General features: G+C 44.7%; 1 protein-coding gene across 1 annotated transcript; it reads left to right on the top strand.

The window, feature by feature from the left end:
- Positions 1–4,923: 4,923 nt before the first annotated feature.
- Positions 4,924–15,064, top strand: dnajb5 (DnaJ heat shock protein family (Hsp40) member B5). The gene is made up of 4 exons (XM_041937194.1): positions 4,924–4,975; positions 5,788–6,065; positions 6,853–7,508; positions 13,042–15,064. Exons 2-4 carry the CDS (start codon positions 5,855–5,857, stop codon positions 13,273–13,275), a joined length of 1,101 nt encoding a protein of 366 aa, XP_041793128.1. The 5' UTR covers positions 4,924–4,975; positions 5,788–5,854; the 3' UTR covers positions 13,276–15,064.
- The last annotated feature ends 682 nt before the right edge of the window (positions 15,065–15,746 follow it).

The following is a 15,746-nucleotide window of genomic DNA, read 5'->3' as shown; positions in this document are numbered from 1 at the left end:
TCTCACATTTTCATCACCCTTGTCAGTTCACTTCTGTTGCTCTGTGCCATCTCAATAATAATCGTGCTGCACTTCTGCAGCCTGAAGCTCGCCTTATTGCTTGTGTTATGTGGCGACTGTTAATGTCAAAAGCATTTCTTTTTTATGAGTCAGTGATCAGGAATGGGTCTCTAGAGCTGCTGGAGGAGGGAGCTGCAGAGCGAGGCTGCACGAAAGAGACTATGTTCAATAAAGGGAACTGAATGTCTCATTGCTGGTATTTACAGATTCAACCCGGTGATCAGGGACCTTTGTGTAGTATGTGGAACCTCTGAGAGTGGGAAGACTGATCTGTACTCCCTGGACATGTCACATACATGGAGGGACAAATAAGGACCAGGCCTTAACCCTATAGTCATGTCTCTTAAAATATTTCCATACAGAGGTGGCTTGGTCTGGGGGTGTTTTTAAAGTATCACAGACGCTACTGAATGATCATGGAAATATTACTACAGGCAGCAGTGTGTCTGTATGATCTTCTTGCTCTTCCCTGACTACACCCTGCTACTTGTCACTTTGATCATGAAGATGACTCAACTCTGTAAAGGGCATAGACTACAATGTAGTATAGAATTAAGTATTTATTGTATATGGTTTAGAGAATATTATCGATGCAAGATGAAACTGACAGAAGGGTGGGACTGAGATTAAAAAGGTGCAATTACAAACCCATCTGCTACTTCAGCACCATGGACAGTAACATGAGGTTATCAATACACAGCACAGTTAGACTACTGATATTCAGAAGCCGTGGTCCGGGCCATAGATTCTAACTTGCACAAACCTCCGTCAGATGAAGGATCAATGAGTCAGACAGACGCGACTAACATATTCAACTAAACAACCCCTCTGCCCCTGCTCTCTGTCTGCTACTAGGGGATGGATCACGCCTCAAATCACCTACAGAGTAGGACACTCGAGCTGTAAAGGAGCACTAAAAGGGACAAAATGATCCTGACAACAATACAGAATACATTGTGCAAACTCTACAACAAAACAGGCCTGAAATCTGCATTCTCCATGCATAACACTGCAGATGGTCAAACTGAAATTAAAGCTTCCTTGTTTAAGAAGCCTGTTATGACAAGCGTGCAATTTGATTGGCATCCGCATCCTGTTGTTCTCTGCATCAGTGTGAAGGTACAATACATGTCCCTTTTTTACAAAGACTGTTCAGGAGGGGGTGTCTGTAAATTGAGCTGTGTGCTTTTATGCACACGCACATCCAGGATCCTCATTTGACACCACCACGTCTGTCTGGGAGAAAACCTCTCTTCAGGCAATGGTGGTCTCTATGGTTACAGGAAGGGTAGAAGTGAGAGAGGAGGTGGAAAGGACGGGGTGTTCTGAGTCTGTGAGAGAGGAGGTGGGAGATGCTTATAGACGCTCATTGCTGCCTGCTCTTCACACTCAAAAAGGGCCTCCAATGAATCCTGCGAAGCCCTCATCTGTTGTCTCTCGCCTTTTTATCGACCTTCTGTTCTGCCATCTCAGGTGGTGGAGAAGTAGTCGATATTTATGTGACAGTTTGCTCTCAGACTTTAACCTCATTAGATATCTGTCCCCATCTCCACTCTCTCTCTCTCTCTCACACACACACATACACACACTCACGTATACAGATACACGTGCTCAGAGGACCCATCGCTGAGACAGAATTCCTGGCAGACACATCACTGTCTGGCAGATTCCCGTGTCACCATGGAAACCCAGCATCAGGGCAGGAGTAGTTGTTCCTAGACTGTTTCGGTGCACACTCAGCATCGGAGAAGCACGTGGATCAGCTCCCTTTGGTCATCATGGCCAATTAGGATGCAGACATAAAACAAACACAGTGTGCAGTTGCAGAAATGCGATCATATCCTCTGGAATCTGACAAGTCGTGAGAGGACAGGTTGTTGTATAACATGTACCCTTGTAACGGGCACGTTTCAGATCCCATTTTGAGCTAATGTTTCTGTCAGTGCATTCCAGTTGATTTCAACATGCTCCAGTGGCCGTCCCAGGCTGAGCAGAGCATAACTCCCCGCTGCAGACCAGTTGCTCTTCTGGGACAGCTGCACTGGCCTGAAGTCCCACCCTGCTCCTACAACCCACACACTCAGCTGGACACAGGAATGTCTGCCTGCGTTCCCGTCCACAGTGACTTCCATACGTGCTTCCATTGTTTTGAATCTGTAGTGTGAGCACATGCAGATGAGAGTACATGCATGTGTGTCAGACAGACTCCTCCATTGAGAACGCCCACGTTTCTCGCACCTCCTCGCCAGTCCGGTGGGGGGTGATGACTCAGGCTTAAACAAGTCTTTATTTTTCTCCCTTTCTAACATTGGCCCAGCAGAGCAGGAGCACTTCCCCCCGCTGAGTGTACCTGTCCCTGCACTTAACGGTAAAATCATCGATAATGAGTCAGACCTCCGCTGGTGGCGTAATAAATGTGATTGTAGAGAGTTGGGTAGGCTGCTTGTTGATCTGCTCAGGACTTAAAACAGTGGTGAAGACTGGCAGGAATGTTTGGCCTTCAGGATGCACTGTGTGTTTAGCTGCAAATCTCCTTACAGTGAAGGACAAATATAAACCTCTACTGTGAGGACATTTCTTTTAAGGTAATGTTGGTTTATACCTGGATTGTGGGGCTAATTCTGGGGCTACTATTGAAAGCATAGTTCGGTTGAGGTGTGGTATTAAAGTCAAGTTATGGGCAGAGCAAGGCTGGATTACCAACCAGTCAAAGCGGGCAACCACCCCTGTTTCTCAGAGCTCCAGGGGCCCAATAGCTCCATTATGTGTTGACTGGTTTGGAATATTTTAACTGAGTAATATGCACCACTAAAGGACGATATCAGCTGAGATGATGAGGCTTTACTGCCAAATCTTGAGGCCTGAAAGAGGGATAAATCCAAGTTTAAGACTTTGATCATATTAGTGCATATGTGTTGAATATTCATGAACTGAGCTGCATTTAATAAACACTGCACTTACGAAGGGAGAACCATGGGTTTCATTATGGGCCAGCAGCTCTTTTTTTGCCCCCCCTTGCAAAATCAGGCTGTGGGTCAAGGTTCAGGGTTAGTTGAGTTATTTTAGGGGAATTGTTTAAATGTCAACCGTTAGGAAAAGAGTTTATGTGGGAGTTAATTTTAAGGTTTAGAGTTATGGAATTAAGATGCTGTAAAGCAGATTTTCAATGGCAACATATCTTGCAGCATCCCTGGGTTTGACCTTTAGGTTATTGCTGGAATTTGAATTGAAATTATGGTCAAGACATTAATCAAAGGTCTGCGTCAGGAGGGGTTATTCTGGGTGCCTGTTTGGAGTTAAGGAGAGGGTTCAAGTTGGGTTTAATTTTAGGATTTGGTGTTGGGGAAGTAGGATGTGACTGAATAAATCTCCAGTCTTTACAAAGATAGATCAAAAATGCGTGTGTGTAAGGAGTCATCACATGACTCAGCAGTGTTTATACCAACCCAATCCAGGCACGACTACACGATCACGCACACACACACACACACACACACACACACACACACACACACACACACACACACAGTTTTTATCAGGTGATTGTTATTCTGTCAGCTGTAAGAACTCCATCTCTCTCTTTCTGTCTCTCTCCCTCTCTCCAAATATGACTGTGTTTCCCCACACAGTGAACCAGCCTCTGACATGCCTGCTCAGACTGGGGGATCTAGCAAGTGGAGAGAATTAAAACATCGCAACTGGTCAGTTTATAATTAAAATCCTAAAGTTAAACGTCCCCACATCCTAAATGCAGTGGTGGAAGAAGTGCTCAGATCTTTTACTCATGCAAAAACAATGATACCACAGTGCAGAAATACTCTCTTACAAGCAAAAGTACTGCATTCCATTTTTATGTAAGTAAAAGTACTAGCATGAAAACATACTTAAAAGTACCAAAATGAAAACAAAATAATTGAGATTGTATAATTTCATTATAATTCATCTGTAGGTGTCACTGCTGTTTATATGCTGCTGGGTATCTTAATCTGAAATACTACATCAAGATCTATAGATTTTGTGTTAATCGCAAAGTAACTAGTAACTAAAGCTGAGTGTAATAGAGTAAAAAGCATTTACCTCCCAAATGTAGTGGGGTATAAGTAGAAAGTATACCATAAAATGGAAGTGGAGTGCAAGTACCTCAGTTTTGTACTTCAGCAGAAAAGCATACTTGAGTAAATGTACTTTGTTACTTTCCACCACAGCCTCAGTGTAACTCAGTCTGAGCGTGTTTGTGAACAGACCTTGAACAAAGAGCCCTGCTGGCTGCTGATCGAGAGGGCTGGGTTTGCTCTCCAGACTGCAAAACGGATTTTGGGACACGGACAGGAGCGGGATCGGGCACCAGGCATCGGGCTCGGTAAGGAAACGGATCTTCTTAACCGCATTTTGAAGCGACAGCCGCCTGTAGTGCTGCAGATTTGTGCTCCGCAGAGGTCGGACCAGGGAAGATCATGATCACGGATGGGGACTTCGATTTAGAGGGGGGTAGAGATACTTGTAGCCTCGCTCCGCAGATCGTGCCAAATAAGTTAAGTGAGTGTGATTTAAAATAACGAATATTTATGACAATCGCTGCCTGAGCCGCGGGATGAACTTTTTGGAGCGGTTTTTCGCTCCAAATCCCATCTTCTGCGCGTACGGAGCAGTAGCAGCTGGAGCTCTGGGTTTAGGTTTACGGCTGTGTGTGCGGGCAGTTGTCCGAGGTTTTCCAGTGAAACGTCAGATGCAGCTCAGCGTTTGGTCACCGGTTATTTCAGAGCCTGTGATCCTCGCGGCGTCCTGACGTCAATTTCTAAGGACCCAGCAGCGCCGGGGGGGCAGGCAGATAACAAGGGCTGAAGCAAAGACAGAGAGAGAGAGGGAAGCCGGACCATGCTGATGTGATATTCCTCTTAGATTGCTGGGCATTCTGGTAGGATCTCCTTTTATTTTCCTTTCTTTTCTTTATCCGCCTTTTGGCGTCGCCACGATCTCGTGGTTTTGAACCTGGCTGTCTGCCAATGATATTTCATATATGTCTTATTTTTTTATTCTAAGGGCTAATATGGAAAATGTCTCCGCGTTGATATATAACCCAATTGTTGGTGCGAATTATGGTACAAATGGTTGATTTAAATTGTCGGGCTTTAGGATTTGGGGCTCTGTGCTGTAACAGCAAACCGGCATCTCTTTGTCTATTGCAGCACATAGGCAGTGTATCATGATGTTATAAACGGAAGCAGGCTTTTCCCCCTACTTTTGTGCTCTCCTGGTCAAACAGAGGACCACTGCGTCCTGTTCAGAGCCACTGCAGTGTCTCAGTGAAGGGGTTTCTGCTGTGTGACAGGTCTGTGTGTCTCTGCCGGCTGGTTTGGCACAGCAGGATCAGCCAATAATGAATTCTATTTATACAGCGCAAAATCACTCCATTTCAAAATAAGTGCATTTCAAATAAATGAGTCCAGGCTGAGCTGATGAGGAGAAGCCCTTTGATAAAGCAGATGAAGGGGATTCCTCTGCACTCTACCTGACTCTGCATCACACAGCAACCACATCCCCATAGCAACAGTTAGTAAAACCAGTACTCTGTGTTCCCTTTTCAAATTATCACTAAATAGGCTTCAAAGTAAAGCACTGAAAGAGAGCACTCTGCACCTTCGCCAGGACATATATAGTCTGTCGCTCTGGTCAGCATCCGCCTGGGAGGAGTATTATAAGACTAACAGTATCCCTGTGTCTCACCAGTGACTGACCACGGCCAGAGCTCAAGAGGGGGGGTCGCAATCCACAGAGTGTATGCGTGTGTGCAGCTATGGGGAAGGACTACTACAAGACCCTGGGCATCCCCAAGGGCTCCAACGAGGAGGAGATCAAGAAGGCCTACCGGCGCATGGCGCTGCGCTTCCACCCCGACAAGAACAAGGATGCCAACGCCGAGGAGAAGTTCAAGGAGATCGCAGAGGCCTACGAGGTGCTCAGCGACCCCAAGAAGAGGGTCGTCTATGATCAGCTAGGAGAGGAAGGTGAGCAGGAGGGGTGGGGTGTGCATTTGATGCTGTCTGTGTCTGTTCAGGATTGTGTGAAAGCAGGCAGAGCAGGCCTCAGCGCTCTGTCAGTGAGGCCTTGTTAAACCAGCGTTGTGATGTATTAAGTTGTTATTGAAATAGCTCAGGAACAGACTCAGTATCTAATATCACAGTGGAGGACTTTGGTGGGCTTCAGCCACTGAAGTAATAATCCTGTGTGTCTTCCGTGTTGTCATGTTTGTGTTTATGTGCAGGAATGTGTGAGTGATTGCCTATTGTTATCGTTAGTGTCAGCAGCACTTACCAGCTCTAATACCTTATAGTCTACCTCCACCTAGCTGCTGGTGTGGTGTGTGTGTGAATGCGTGCGCCTCCGTCTGTGTGCGTGCGTGCTGGCTGACAGACGGGTGGCTTAAGATCATTACGTGGTTGAGATATGAATAGCAGCGGCTGCTGGAGTTTTCATTTGTGGGTGTTCTGTGCATGCGTGTCTGTTGAGAAGGTGTGTGCGTTAGTGTGTGTATTTGTGTATGTTGGATGGAGTGACCTGGTATTTTATGAGTTCCTCCACCACCAGCGCTGTTGGAAGATCAGTGATGCTGTGGGATATTTCCCGCCCACGTGGGCTCCACTCTCCTCTCTGCTGTTACCCACATGCGGTCTCTTCTGAACAGGGCTCTGGTATCTGAGTTCATGTTAATGTGTGTTTTACAGGTGGTGGGCGTTTGAGTGTGCATGTGCAGCTGATGTCTCACGTTCTTCTCTCTTTTTTTCTCTTTTTTAGGTTTGAAGACAGGAGGCAGCAGCTCTTCAGGGGCTCCTGGCAGCTCAACGTACCACTACACCTTCCACGGAGACCCCCATGCCACCTTTGCCTCCTTCTTTGGCGGCTCCAACCCCTTCGACATGTTTTTTGGCTCCAACCGCAGCCACAACCGCTCCAACGGGTTCTCCTTCCACAATGACCACGACACGGAGCAGGACATGGACGTGGATGAGGATGACCCCTTCGCTCATTTTGGGAGACAGTTCGGGTTTCCAGGGGGGATGAACAACGGCTTTCCAGGGGAGGGCCGCAGGAGGAGAGGGGTGCCGTCTGAGCGCCTCGGGACCGGGCGAAAGCACCAGGACCCTCCGGTGGTCCACGAGCTGAAGGTCTCTCTGGAGGAAATCTTCCACGGCTGCACCAAACGCATGAAGATCACCCGCCGCAGGTTGAACCCAGATGGGCGGAGCATGAGGACAGAGGACAAGATCCTCAACATTATCATCAAGAAGGGCTGGAAAGAGGGAACCAAGATCACCTTCCCAAAGGAGGGGGACGAGACCCCTGAGAACATTCCTGCCGACATCGCCTTTGTGCTTAAAGACAAAGGGCATGCCCACTTCAAGAGAGACGGTTCCAATATAATTTACAACTGCAAGATCAGTCTAAAAGAGGTGCGTCCGTCCCTTTTCATCTAACCTCTCTCGCTTCTTTCTTGCTCTCTGCTTTTCTTCAGTCCTCTATCTTTGTCACGGGTCTGCATATAGATGAGTCAATGATGCTGCTGAGGTTGAGAGTTTGAGTCCCAGTGGAGCAAACCGAGCAGAAATGTAATGCATGCATGGAGCTGCAAAGTTTTGGATGGCCATCCAAAAACGGCACATTTTTTTCATTCTTGTCACTCACCCTGGACAAAGAGTGGGTGAGGTGGAGAAGTGTAGCTGTAATTTAAGGGTAGGATTATGTCCTGTGTGGGTGGTCATCTAGAACGTATTGAGGAGTGAGTGTGTATATGTGTGTGTGCTGCTGGAGGGCAGGATCAGTGAGCAGCAGCGTCTCTGTCACTGCAGTGTTAGAGAAGCAGCGAGAATGTGGTGTCCTTGTGTGACCGGCATAGAGCCATCGCTCTCGCTTGTTCTGCACGGCTGTATGAATAGATTATAAACACAAATGCAACCAGGCACACGTAAAGCTACACACAGGCATAGACATGCGTGCAAGTGGACACACTCTTGCATCTTCAAGCATATTTGCAAACACGCTGAGATAAAGATGGATTGTGGTGTGACAGTTTTGACAATCCAGGCTGCTATTACTGTGACTGGCAGGACATTTAATTAGCCGCTCCTACGAGGGCAACGGGTCCAGCTCAGCTCTGCTCTCTTTCTGTGAATTACACCAGCTTCAGTGTTTCTAATAGCGCTGCCACTCACAGGCCTGCACTCCCCGTCGTCAGCTTAATCGCAGGTGTTCTCAAAGAGTTAGAGATGTCAGGGGAGTTGTTTGTACTCCAGTCAAGCCAATTTTTAATAGTTTTCCTCTAAAAACAGCACCGACTCTCATACGCCTCTACGGAAGTTAATTCACCAGGAAGCACGGGTGCCTGCTCACAGCACAACTGCAAGGACAGCCTGGTTAATGAGAGCACATTAGAGTTTGTTAAGTTGCGTTAATCAGGAGATGGGACTCAATCAAACCTGCACAATGATCAAGTTTGCACTGCAGAACTCCCACAGCCAAGTCCTCTGCTCTAACAGCAGCCAGATAAGAGACTTAAGACTGATGCAGCTCAAGACGAGAAGGGGGAGAGAAGGGGAGATATGGATGGGGGTGGGGGGTATCCGGGGAATATTAGGGAAGTGGGTCAGATGATTCAGTATCCAAAGCAAATAAGAGCTCATATTCCACCACTCCACTTTGCTCTGCTTCCCTGAAGATGTGATGCTGCAGTGAAAACACAGCACCAGCTACATGCTGCACACCAGACAACCTGTCACATATATGGCAAATGTTATGCAATGCACCAGTAGATAATATAACCCAGCCCACAAGATGATTGTTCCCATTAGCAAATGAATGATGCAAGAGCTCATTCTAAAGTACGAAGACAGAAGAGGAAGGCTAAAACTGGATTATTGGAAATACATTTCTTAAGCAGATATAGTTATGAGTCGTACTTCGACTTCTGTATGATTGCTCCGCTGTTTGGTTGCTCAATTTTTGTTTACTGCCTGAAGCTTTCCCTGATGAGTAGCTGCATTTAGTGCCACCAAGCACTCGTTTGACGGAGCTATAAACTCCTGGGAGACACTGCTGGAGGCAACTTCCTGCCCTGCAATGTCTTAACTGTGACAGCAGTCAGAGGCGATTAGAGAACTTGGCACAAATTTGACACGTTTATTTCCCGGAAACCAACCTATGCCTGGATCTATAGGCTGGCTCTTTCTGGCATTAATGATGCCTCTGCAGTGTGATGGCATCCTCTGTGGCAGTGCATTTCTAGCACCACTGCATTTAGCGCAGCAGAAAAGCACACGTCCAAACGCACATAAGTGCTAACTGTAGCTGTTGGGCTCTAAAGGCAAAGTGGACAGCTCTTTACAGCTCCACCCCTGATATAATTCAGAAAGGCAAATATGCTCTTTATGTATGATGATAAGAGAAACTGAATCACAGGGATTCTGACAGCATGTGATTTTTTTTTAGCAACTATTGTAGTTTGGTCCTGTCAGTTCAATTAAATGCAGCAATAGCAACCAGTATTGAATTGACAGCCCACAGCCTTATGAGGACACTTTGGGTTTTGAGGACACTTTTAAACTGGTAAACTGGTCGTAACTCAAGGGTTAAGCTTGTAACAATTATGGTTAATGTTAGCATATGGCCCTAGGGAATGAATGTCAATCAGAGCTGTCACAGTCGGCCAAAAGTGATTTGATTATTCCACGATTGAGCAAGAGCACTGCAGCGAAATGGGCTGCAAGGTAGTCCCTCGTTCGTTTGACGCCATCAAAGCATGTCCACTAAAAGTGTTTGTTCACTGACAGGCTCACACTGTCGAAGTGTCTAACAACATTATGGAAAGGATCCCTGCAGAGACAAACCGCTTTGTTAAAGAGCAAAATCCTTTTTGTTTAAACAGAAACAGCTGTTATATCGCTCTCACCAAACCTACCAGACTCCATTTACAGAAACAGTCTTTTTATCACCGCAAAACACACTCGACAACCCGCAGAATAACACTCCCAACTGTCCCAACAATCAGCACTCATTTTGGTCAAAATTAACTCCTCATTTACTAAAATGGGAGAGGAGCGAGGGCAGACCAGCAGAGAAGCAGCGAGGGGAAAATACAGCGTGTAGAGCCAGAATATTTTCACATCTACTCGGGAATTATTTTCACTTGGCATTATGACCGGAGAGATTTAAATATGTTGGACATCAACAGCTTTTCTAGTTAAAAAACGATAACTGTCTCCTGTCCGTCATGCAGTGCATTCAGTGCAGCTACGGCGCCATTGTGGCTTTTTTTCATCAAATACATCAAATGTTCGATATTCGACTTCAGAATATTTGTTTAACAGCCCAAATTTAAATCTACAGAACATCCTCACGAAAATAGCAAAATCAAAGTGTGTGTGTGTGTGTGTGTTTGTGTCTGTGGAGCTATGTTGTCTGAGCTGAGGCTTATGCAATCAGTGGGCGCTCAGATCAGCGAGCAGTGTGTGTCGAGCGTCATGGCAACCTGTCTCTGTCTGTGTGTAAGACTTGTGTTAGTGAATGGAATGGTGCATAACAAGAGGATGAGCACTAGTCTCCATCACAGTCACAGGCTAAATCACCTCCTAATGTATGTAGTGGGTAAGAGGAGGCTGATGTCATGGCTGGAAAAGTCTGTCTGTCCTCTGAAGCAGCTGCTCTACTGGACTGAACTTCAACTGTCCACATGTCCGTCAGTGTTTGTTAAAAAAAAAAAAAAAAAAACCACCAGACGAGACAAGAAAATCCTCCTGCAGTCTTAATACAACATTGGCCACATAATGACATAGACCAAGTGTTGGAGCTTAAGCGTGTGCCAAAGCGGGCAAAATCATTATTACATCACGATGGGCTGGTTGCCTTGAGATGATTGGTGTTAAGAGTTTGTATGAGAGGGAAACATGGATTTTCCATCAAAAAGTTGAGTAGTGTATAGCTTGATTAATTTAAAATGTAGGCTCAAAGCATGAACTCCTCTTTTAAAAACTTTTTAACATTACACAAATATTTTATCGCACCAACTCTTGGTTTGTGCCCTTCTTACCCCCCAAAAAACAAATTTCATTTGTTTTAAGATTTTAGTGATTTATAGCCCTGCCAGCAGTGTGGTACCATGATAACAATGTCAATCAGTTGGTTGCTCCAATACTTTGGTTCAGACTAAAATACAAGCCTGAATCCAAAAGAAGCTGGAAGGCTGTGGAAGACGCGAATAAAAACAGATTGCAATGAATTTCAAATCCTTTTCATCCTTTATTCAGTTGAAGACAGTATGAAGACCAGATATTTAATGTTCAAACTGATAAACTTCATTGGTCTTTATAAATGCACACTAATTCTGAATTTGATGGCAGAAATGCCAGCAGACAATGCCAAGCCACAGTCTGCGTGTTACAACAGCGCAGCTTCATAGTAAGAGTGCAAGTACCAGACTGGCCTGCCTGCAGTCCAGACCTGTCTCCCGTTGAAAGTGTGTGTGGTGCATTATGAAGAGCAAAATACGACAGCGGAGGCGCCAGACTGCTGAGCAACTGAAGGTGTATAAGAATTCTTATTCTTAAGAATTTCACTTTCTAAACTTCGAAATTAGTGTCCTCAGTTCCAGACTGCTAACTGAGTGTTATTGAAAGAAATGGTGATGTAACACAGTGGAAAACAGTTGGCCCTGCTTTCTTGGAACTTGTCGCAGGCTTAGTTTATCAATTTGAACGTGAAATATCTTGTCTTTGTAGTGCATTCAACTGAATATAGATGAAAAGGATTTGCAAATCATTGCATTCTCATCTTATCTGGTGTCCCAACTGTATCTCAACAGCTTATTGATGGATTTTCATGAAATGTTACATAGTTTTCCATGTTGCAAAGAGGATGAATGCCTCTGGTGATCCTGTGACTTTTCATCTAGCACCACCAGCAGGTGAAAGCTTTCACTTATCCAGTGAAATATCTGTGGATTGGCATAGAAATGGTAGACATTCATGTTACCCGGACAATAAAATGACTTTAGTGATCTTTTCCACCATGAGTTTCACATTTGTGGTTTTGATTGAAATGTCTCAATAACTCTTGGTTGGATTGCTGAGAAAATTGTTACACACATTCATGTTCGCCCCATAAACTGATAGTTAACTTTGTGGTGTTTATTTACTGACCTTATTTTGTGTAGTAAGCCATTTTGTAACAGTTGCTTAAAAATGCAGTATTTAAGGAAAGTTTTTTATTCATAAGGATGTTCATTCACAGAGTTGTGGATTTAAAGAGTTATTTTTATTCAGCGCAAATCTGGCGAGTGATGCTCACTGGAAAGCCTGTGAAGTCGTGATAACCACAGGTCTCCATGTTTAGTTTAGCGCTCTCTACGCTCTGACTGGATTCATCAGGCATTGTGATAAGGAGGTGAGGCTTAGTGTGTGGGGGGGTGTTTGTGTGTGTGTGTGTGTGTTCTCTCCCCTCGTCCTGCCAGCCCATCTGACAAGCCCTCCAACTATTTACGAGCTCAGCCGATTCCTGCCTCACTTCATTAGCCCCAGCTATGAGACCGATGCTAAAATTAGTCCCCTGTGCAATGTGTAGCCCCTCCAACTCTGACACACACACCACTTCCACCTACACACACACAGAAAGACCAGAAAACTTTTCCACTGCCAAGTCATGTTTTCCTAATGTTCCTCATCCAAATGCTGTTCTGTAGGCCCCCCAGTGCTGTCATCGATATAAAATAGTTCCCCAGGAAGCCCTACTTTCTTTCTCACACACACACACACACACAATGAACACACACATAAAACATGTGGAAGTTTGACTTGCTAGGATGACGTACTGAGGGATGATAAACTAAAGTTTTTAGTTCATGGAAACATTAAGTCATTGAGATATTCATGGCTTTGGCATTTAATTCCCGCTAAAGATATTAACCCCCTCAATCTCCTCTTCTCCTTTGTCCTTCAGGCGTTGTGTGGCTGCACAGTTAGCATTCCCACGCTGGAAAACCGCATCATCTCGCTCCCCTGTCACGACATCATCAAGCCAGGGACGGTGAAGCGACTCAGAGGGGAGGGCCTGCCTTTCCCCAAGAACCCGTCACAGCGCGGCGACCTCATCGTGGAGTTTTCTGTCCGTTTTCCCGACAGGATCCCTCCTCAGTCCAGAGAGATTATCAGACAACACCTCCCCCAGTCGTAGGAAGACGCACCTTCAGCCCCTCCACCACCACACACTCCAGACTAAATGGCCCGAACCCAAATAACCAACCCTTACTACTCCTTTATCTCTCATATTTGGACCCTCATTGTAGTTTCCCTTCACACTTCCAGTCCCCATGTCCTGCGTTAATGCACACAGCATTAAACAGACACTGTTGTTTGTAGGGACTTTGCAGTGAGAGGATGAGGGAAGAATTCCAAGATGAATGGCAGTATCAGGATGTAATTATTTGTTTGTTCTGTCTTTCGGCCCAAGCACACACCCAAGCACCCGAGCAGCGGAGCGGTTGTGAGGATGGGCTCAGCACAATCGTGGCTTTTACCGGATCGTCTTTTCTTAACTCTGTTTTTTACGGATTTATCAGTGATTTTATATGCTGTCCAACTCTCTGATCCTCGTCTTTTTGTGATAGGATGAAGCGTGACATATTTTTTAAAAGAAACATTTTTTTCCAGGATTTTCTTTTCCAAAGCAAGTTTCAAATAGAATTATTTATTTTTACCTTCAGTGTACCAGCAGCTTCAGTGTGCTCATTGCAAACCCTGGTTTTAACATAACTCCCCCTGCCGCCACCTGCTTCTCTCTTGCTTTCCATCTGATAAAGCATTGTGCTTGGAGTCTGTAGGCCGTTTGCTGTTTAGTAAGATCTGTCTCCCCTAAAATCAGTGTATTCTGATGCATGCACACTTAAAGTCCTGCATCACCTCAAATAATATAGGTATATCTCAGCTGCATTGGAAAATCTGGGAACGACAATCACATACTGTAACAGCAGTGTAAGCTTGGATAATACAATCTGCACATGATATGGGTGCTTTCCCTTCTGAGCTGTGTGGCTCCTCTGAACTGAATAGCCTGGCTCACTATCTGAGGGACATTTAGGTGCCTTAGCCCAGTGTAATACTACATATGTGAACACACACACGCACACAGGTCACACTGTAATATATACAACCAGCCATGATAAGTGCACAACAGACGATGCCCTATGCTGTGTTAGACATTACCATTCTCCCAATGGTGGTGATCTTGGAAAAGCAGTAAGTAAGCAATGTGAAGTCAATCACCATATTGTACTGTACGTAAGCAAGGACATTTTTAGGAAGAGCTTTGATACAAGACTGATGAACTTTGCCGATGTATCCCTGTAAAGTGCCGTACAAGCACAGGCTGGATTTCCCAGAGGAATGAAAGCGTTACATTAATCTGTCGTAAATGGTTGAGATTCCTCTGGGAAACCCAGCTTTGTTGTGTATATTATGCTTTCTCTTGTGCCATTTGAAGGCAATGTCTCGGTGCTACTGTGAGCAGTGCCAAAAATAGATCCCCTTGGGGTCTACTTTTTGGTGTCATGGAGTCTTCAGTTTGTGATTTGATAACTGCTTCTGTCCTCCTAACATCTGTACATTGAACTTTACGTCTGTTTTTTCAGTAGAAAACCCTGTTTAGGAAACTGGGTTTGTATTATTGCAGCAGCTGTTCTCTGTCTCAGCTGCAGGGGGCTCTGAAAGCTCTCTTCAGCTCTTCCTACTGTAGTTTACAGAAATGATAAGATGTTTGTATGAGTGTGGTTTATGCAGACAGCCCTAGTAGGTCATATATATCATGTGTACGGGAAAATGTTTGAATGCACCATCGATAAATGCACTTTTATGTCATAAAAGATACTGAGAAAAGTCGAGATGAAGGGGAGGATTGAATGACTTGTCTGAGTTTGTGAGCGTCCTGCCTCTCAGAGCCTCCGGGGGACGCTGGACTGTGGCTACACTCAGAATGCACATGTGCTGCTGCTGAAAGACTGCTTATGTGCATTTGACAATATTTATGATCTTTTCAAAATGGCAACAAATAAACCAAATGTGTGAACTTCACAGTTTGTGTCATTTGAGTTTCTTTTTGAAGAATTATCAGCTAAGATTAGAATAGATAAGATAAAAACTTTATTAAGAATGTCTTTGGTGTGGTTTGCACCTCAGATTTTCACCTTACTGAGTACATGTACATCCACATTAGTGTGTTTATTTGTGGTATTATGTTGACATTTAACATGGGAAACCTGGTTATTCATATCTCTGTCACATTATCACAACTGTTATCCAGGTTTCTGATCATCACCATCATTTCAGCACCTCAGTTTAGTGGTGGAAAGTAACATTACAAGTAAGTACATTAATTCAAGTACTTTACTTGAGTATTTCCATTGTGTGCTACTTTATTCTTTGACTCCACTACATTTCAGAGGGAAATTGTGTACTTTTTATGATGCCACAAATAATTTCGAGATTAAGATCTTACATAAAAAACATGATACACTGAGAAAATACCATGAGATAATACAGATAATAGTTCCACCGTGGACACATTTTCCTGTAGGTCAAATTTTGCAATAATTCATTAGAGAAAAGTCCAAAAAATGAAAACAAAGTTGTGTGGCACATTTGTTTTTCTGC

This window comes from Chelmon rostratus, chromosome 5 (genome assembly GCF_017976325.1).
Source record: "Chelmon rostratus isolate fCheRos1 chromosome 5, fCheRos1.pri, whole genome shotgun sequence".
In the NCBI taxonomy this organism is placed as follows: Eukaryota; Metazoa; Chordata; class Actinopteri; order Chaetodontiformes; family Chaetodontidae; genus Chelmon; species Chelmon rostratus.
This window is presented reverse-complemented; position numbering and strand designations above follow the sequence as displayed.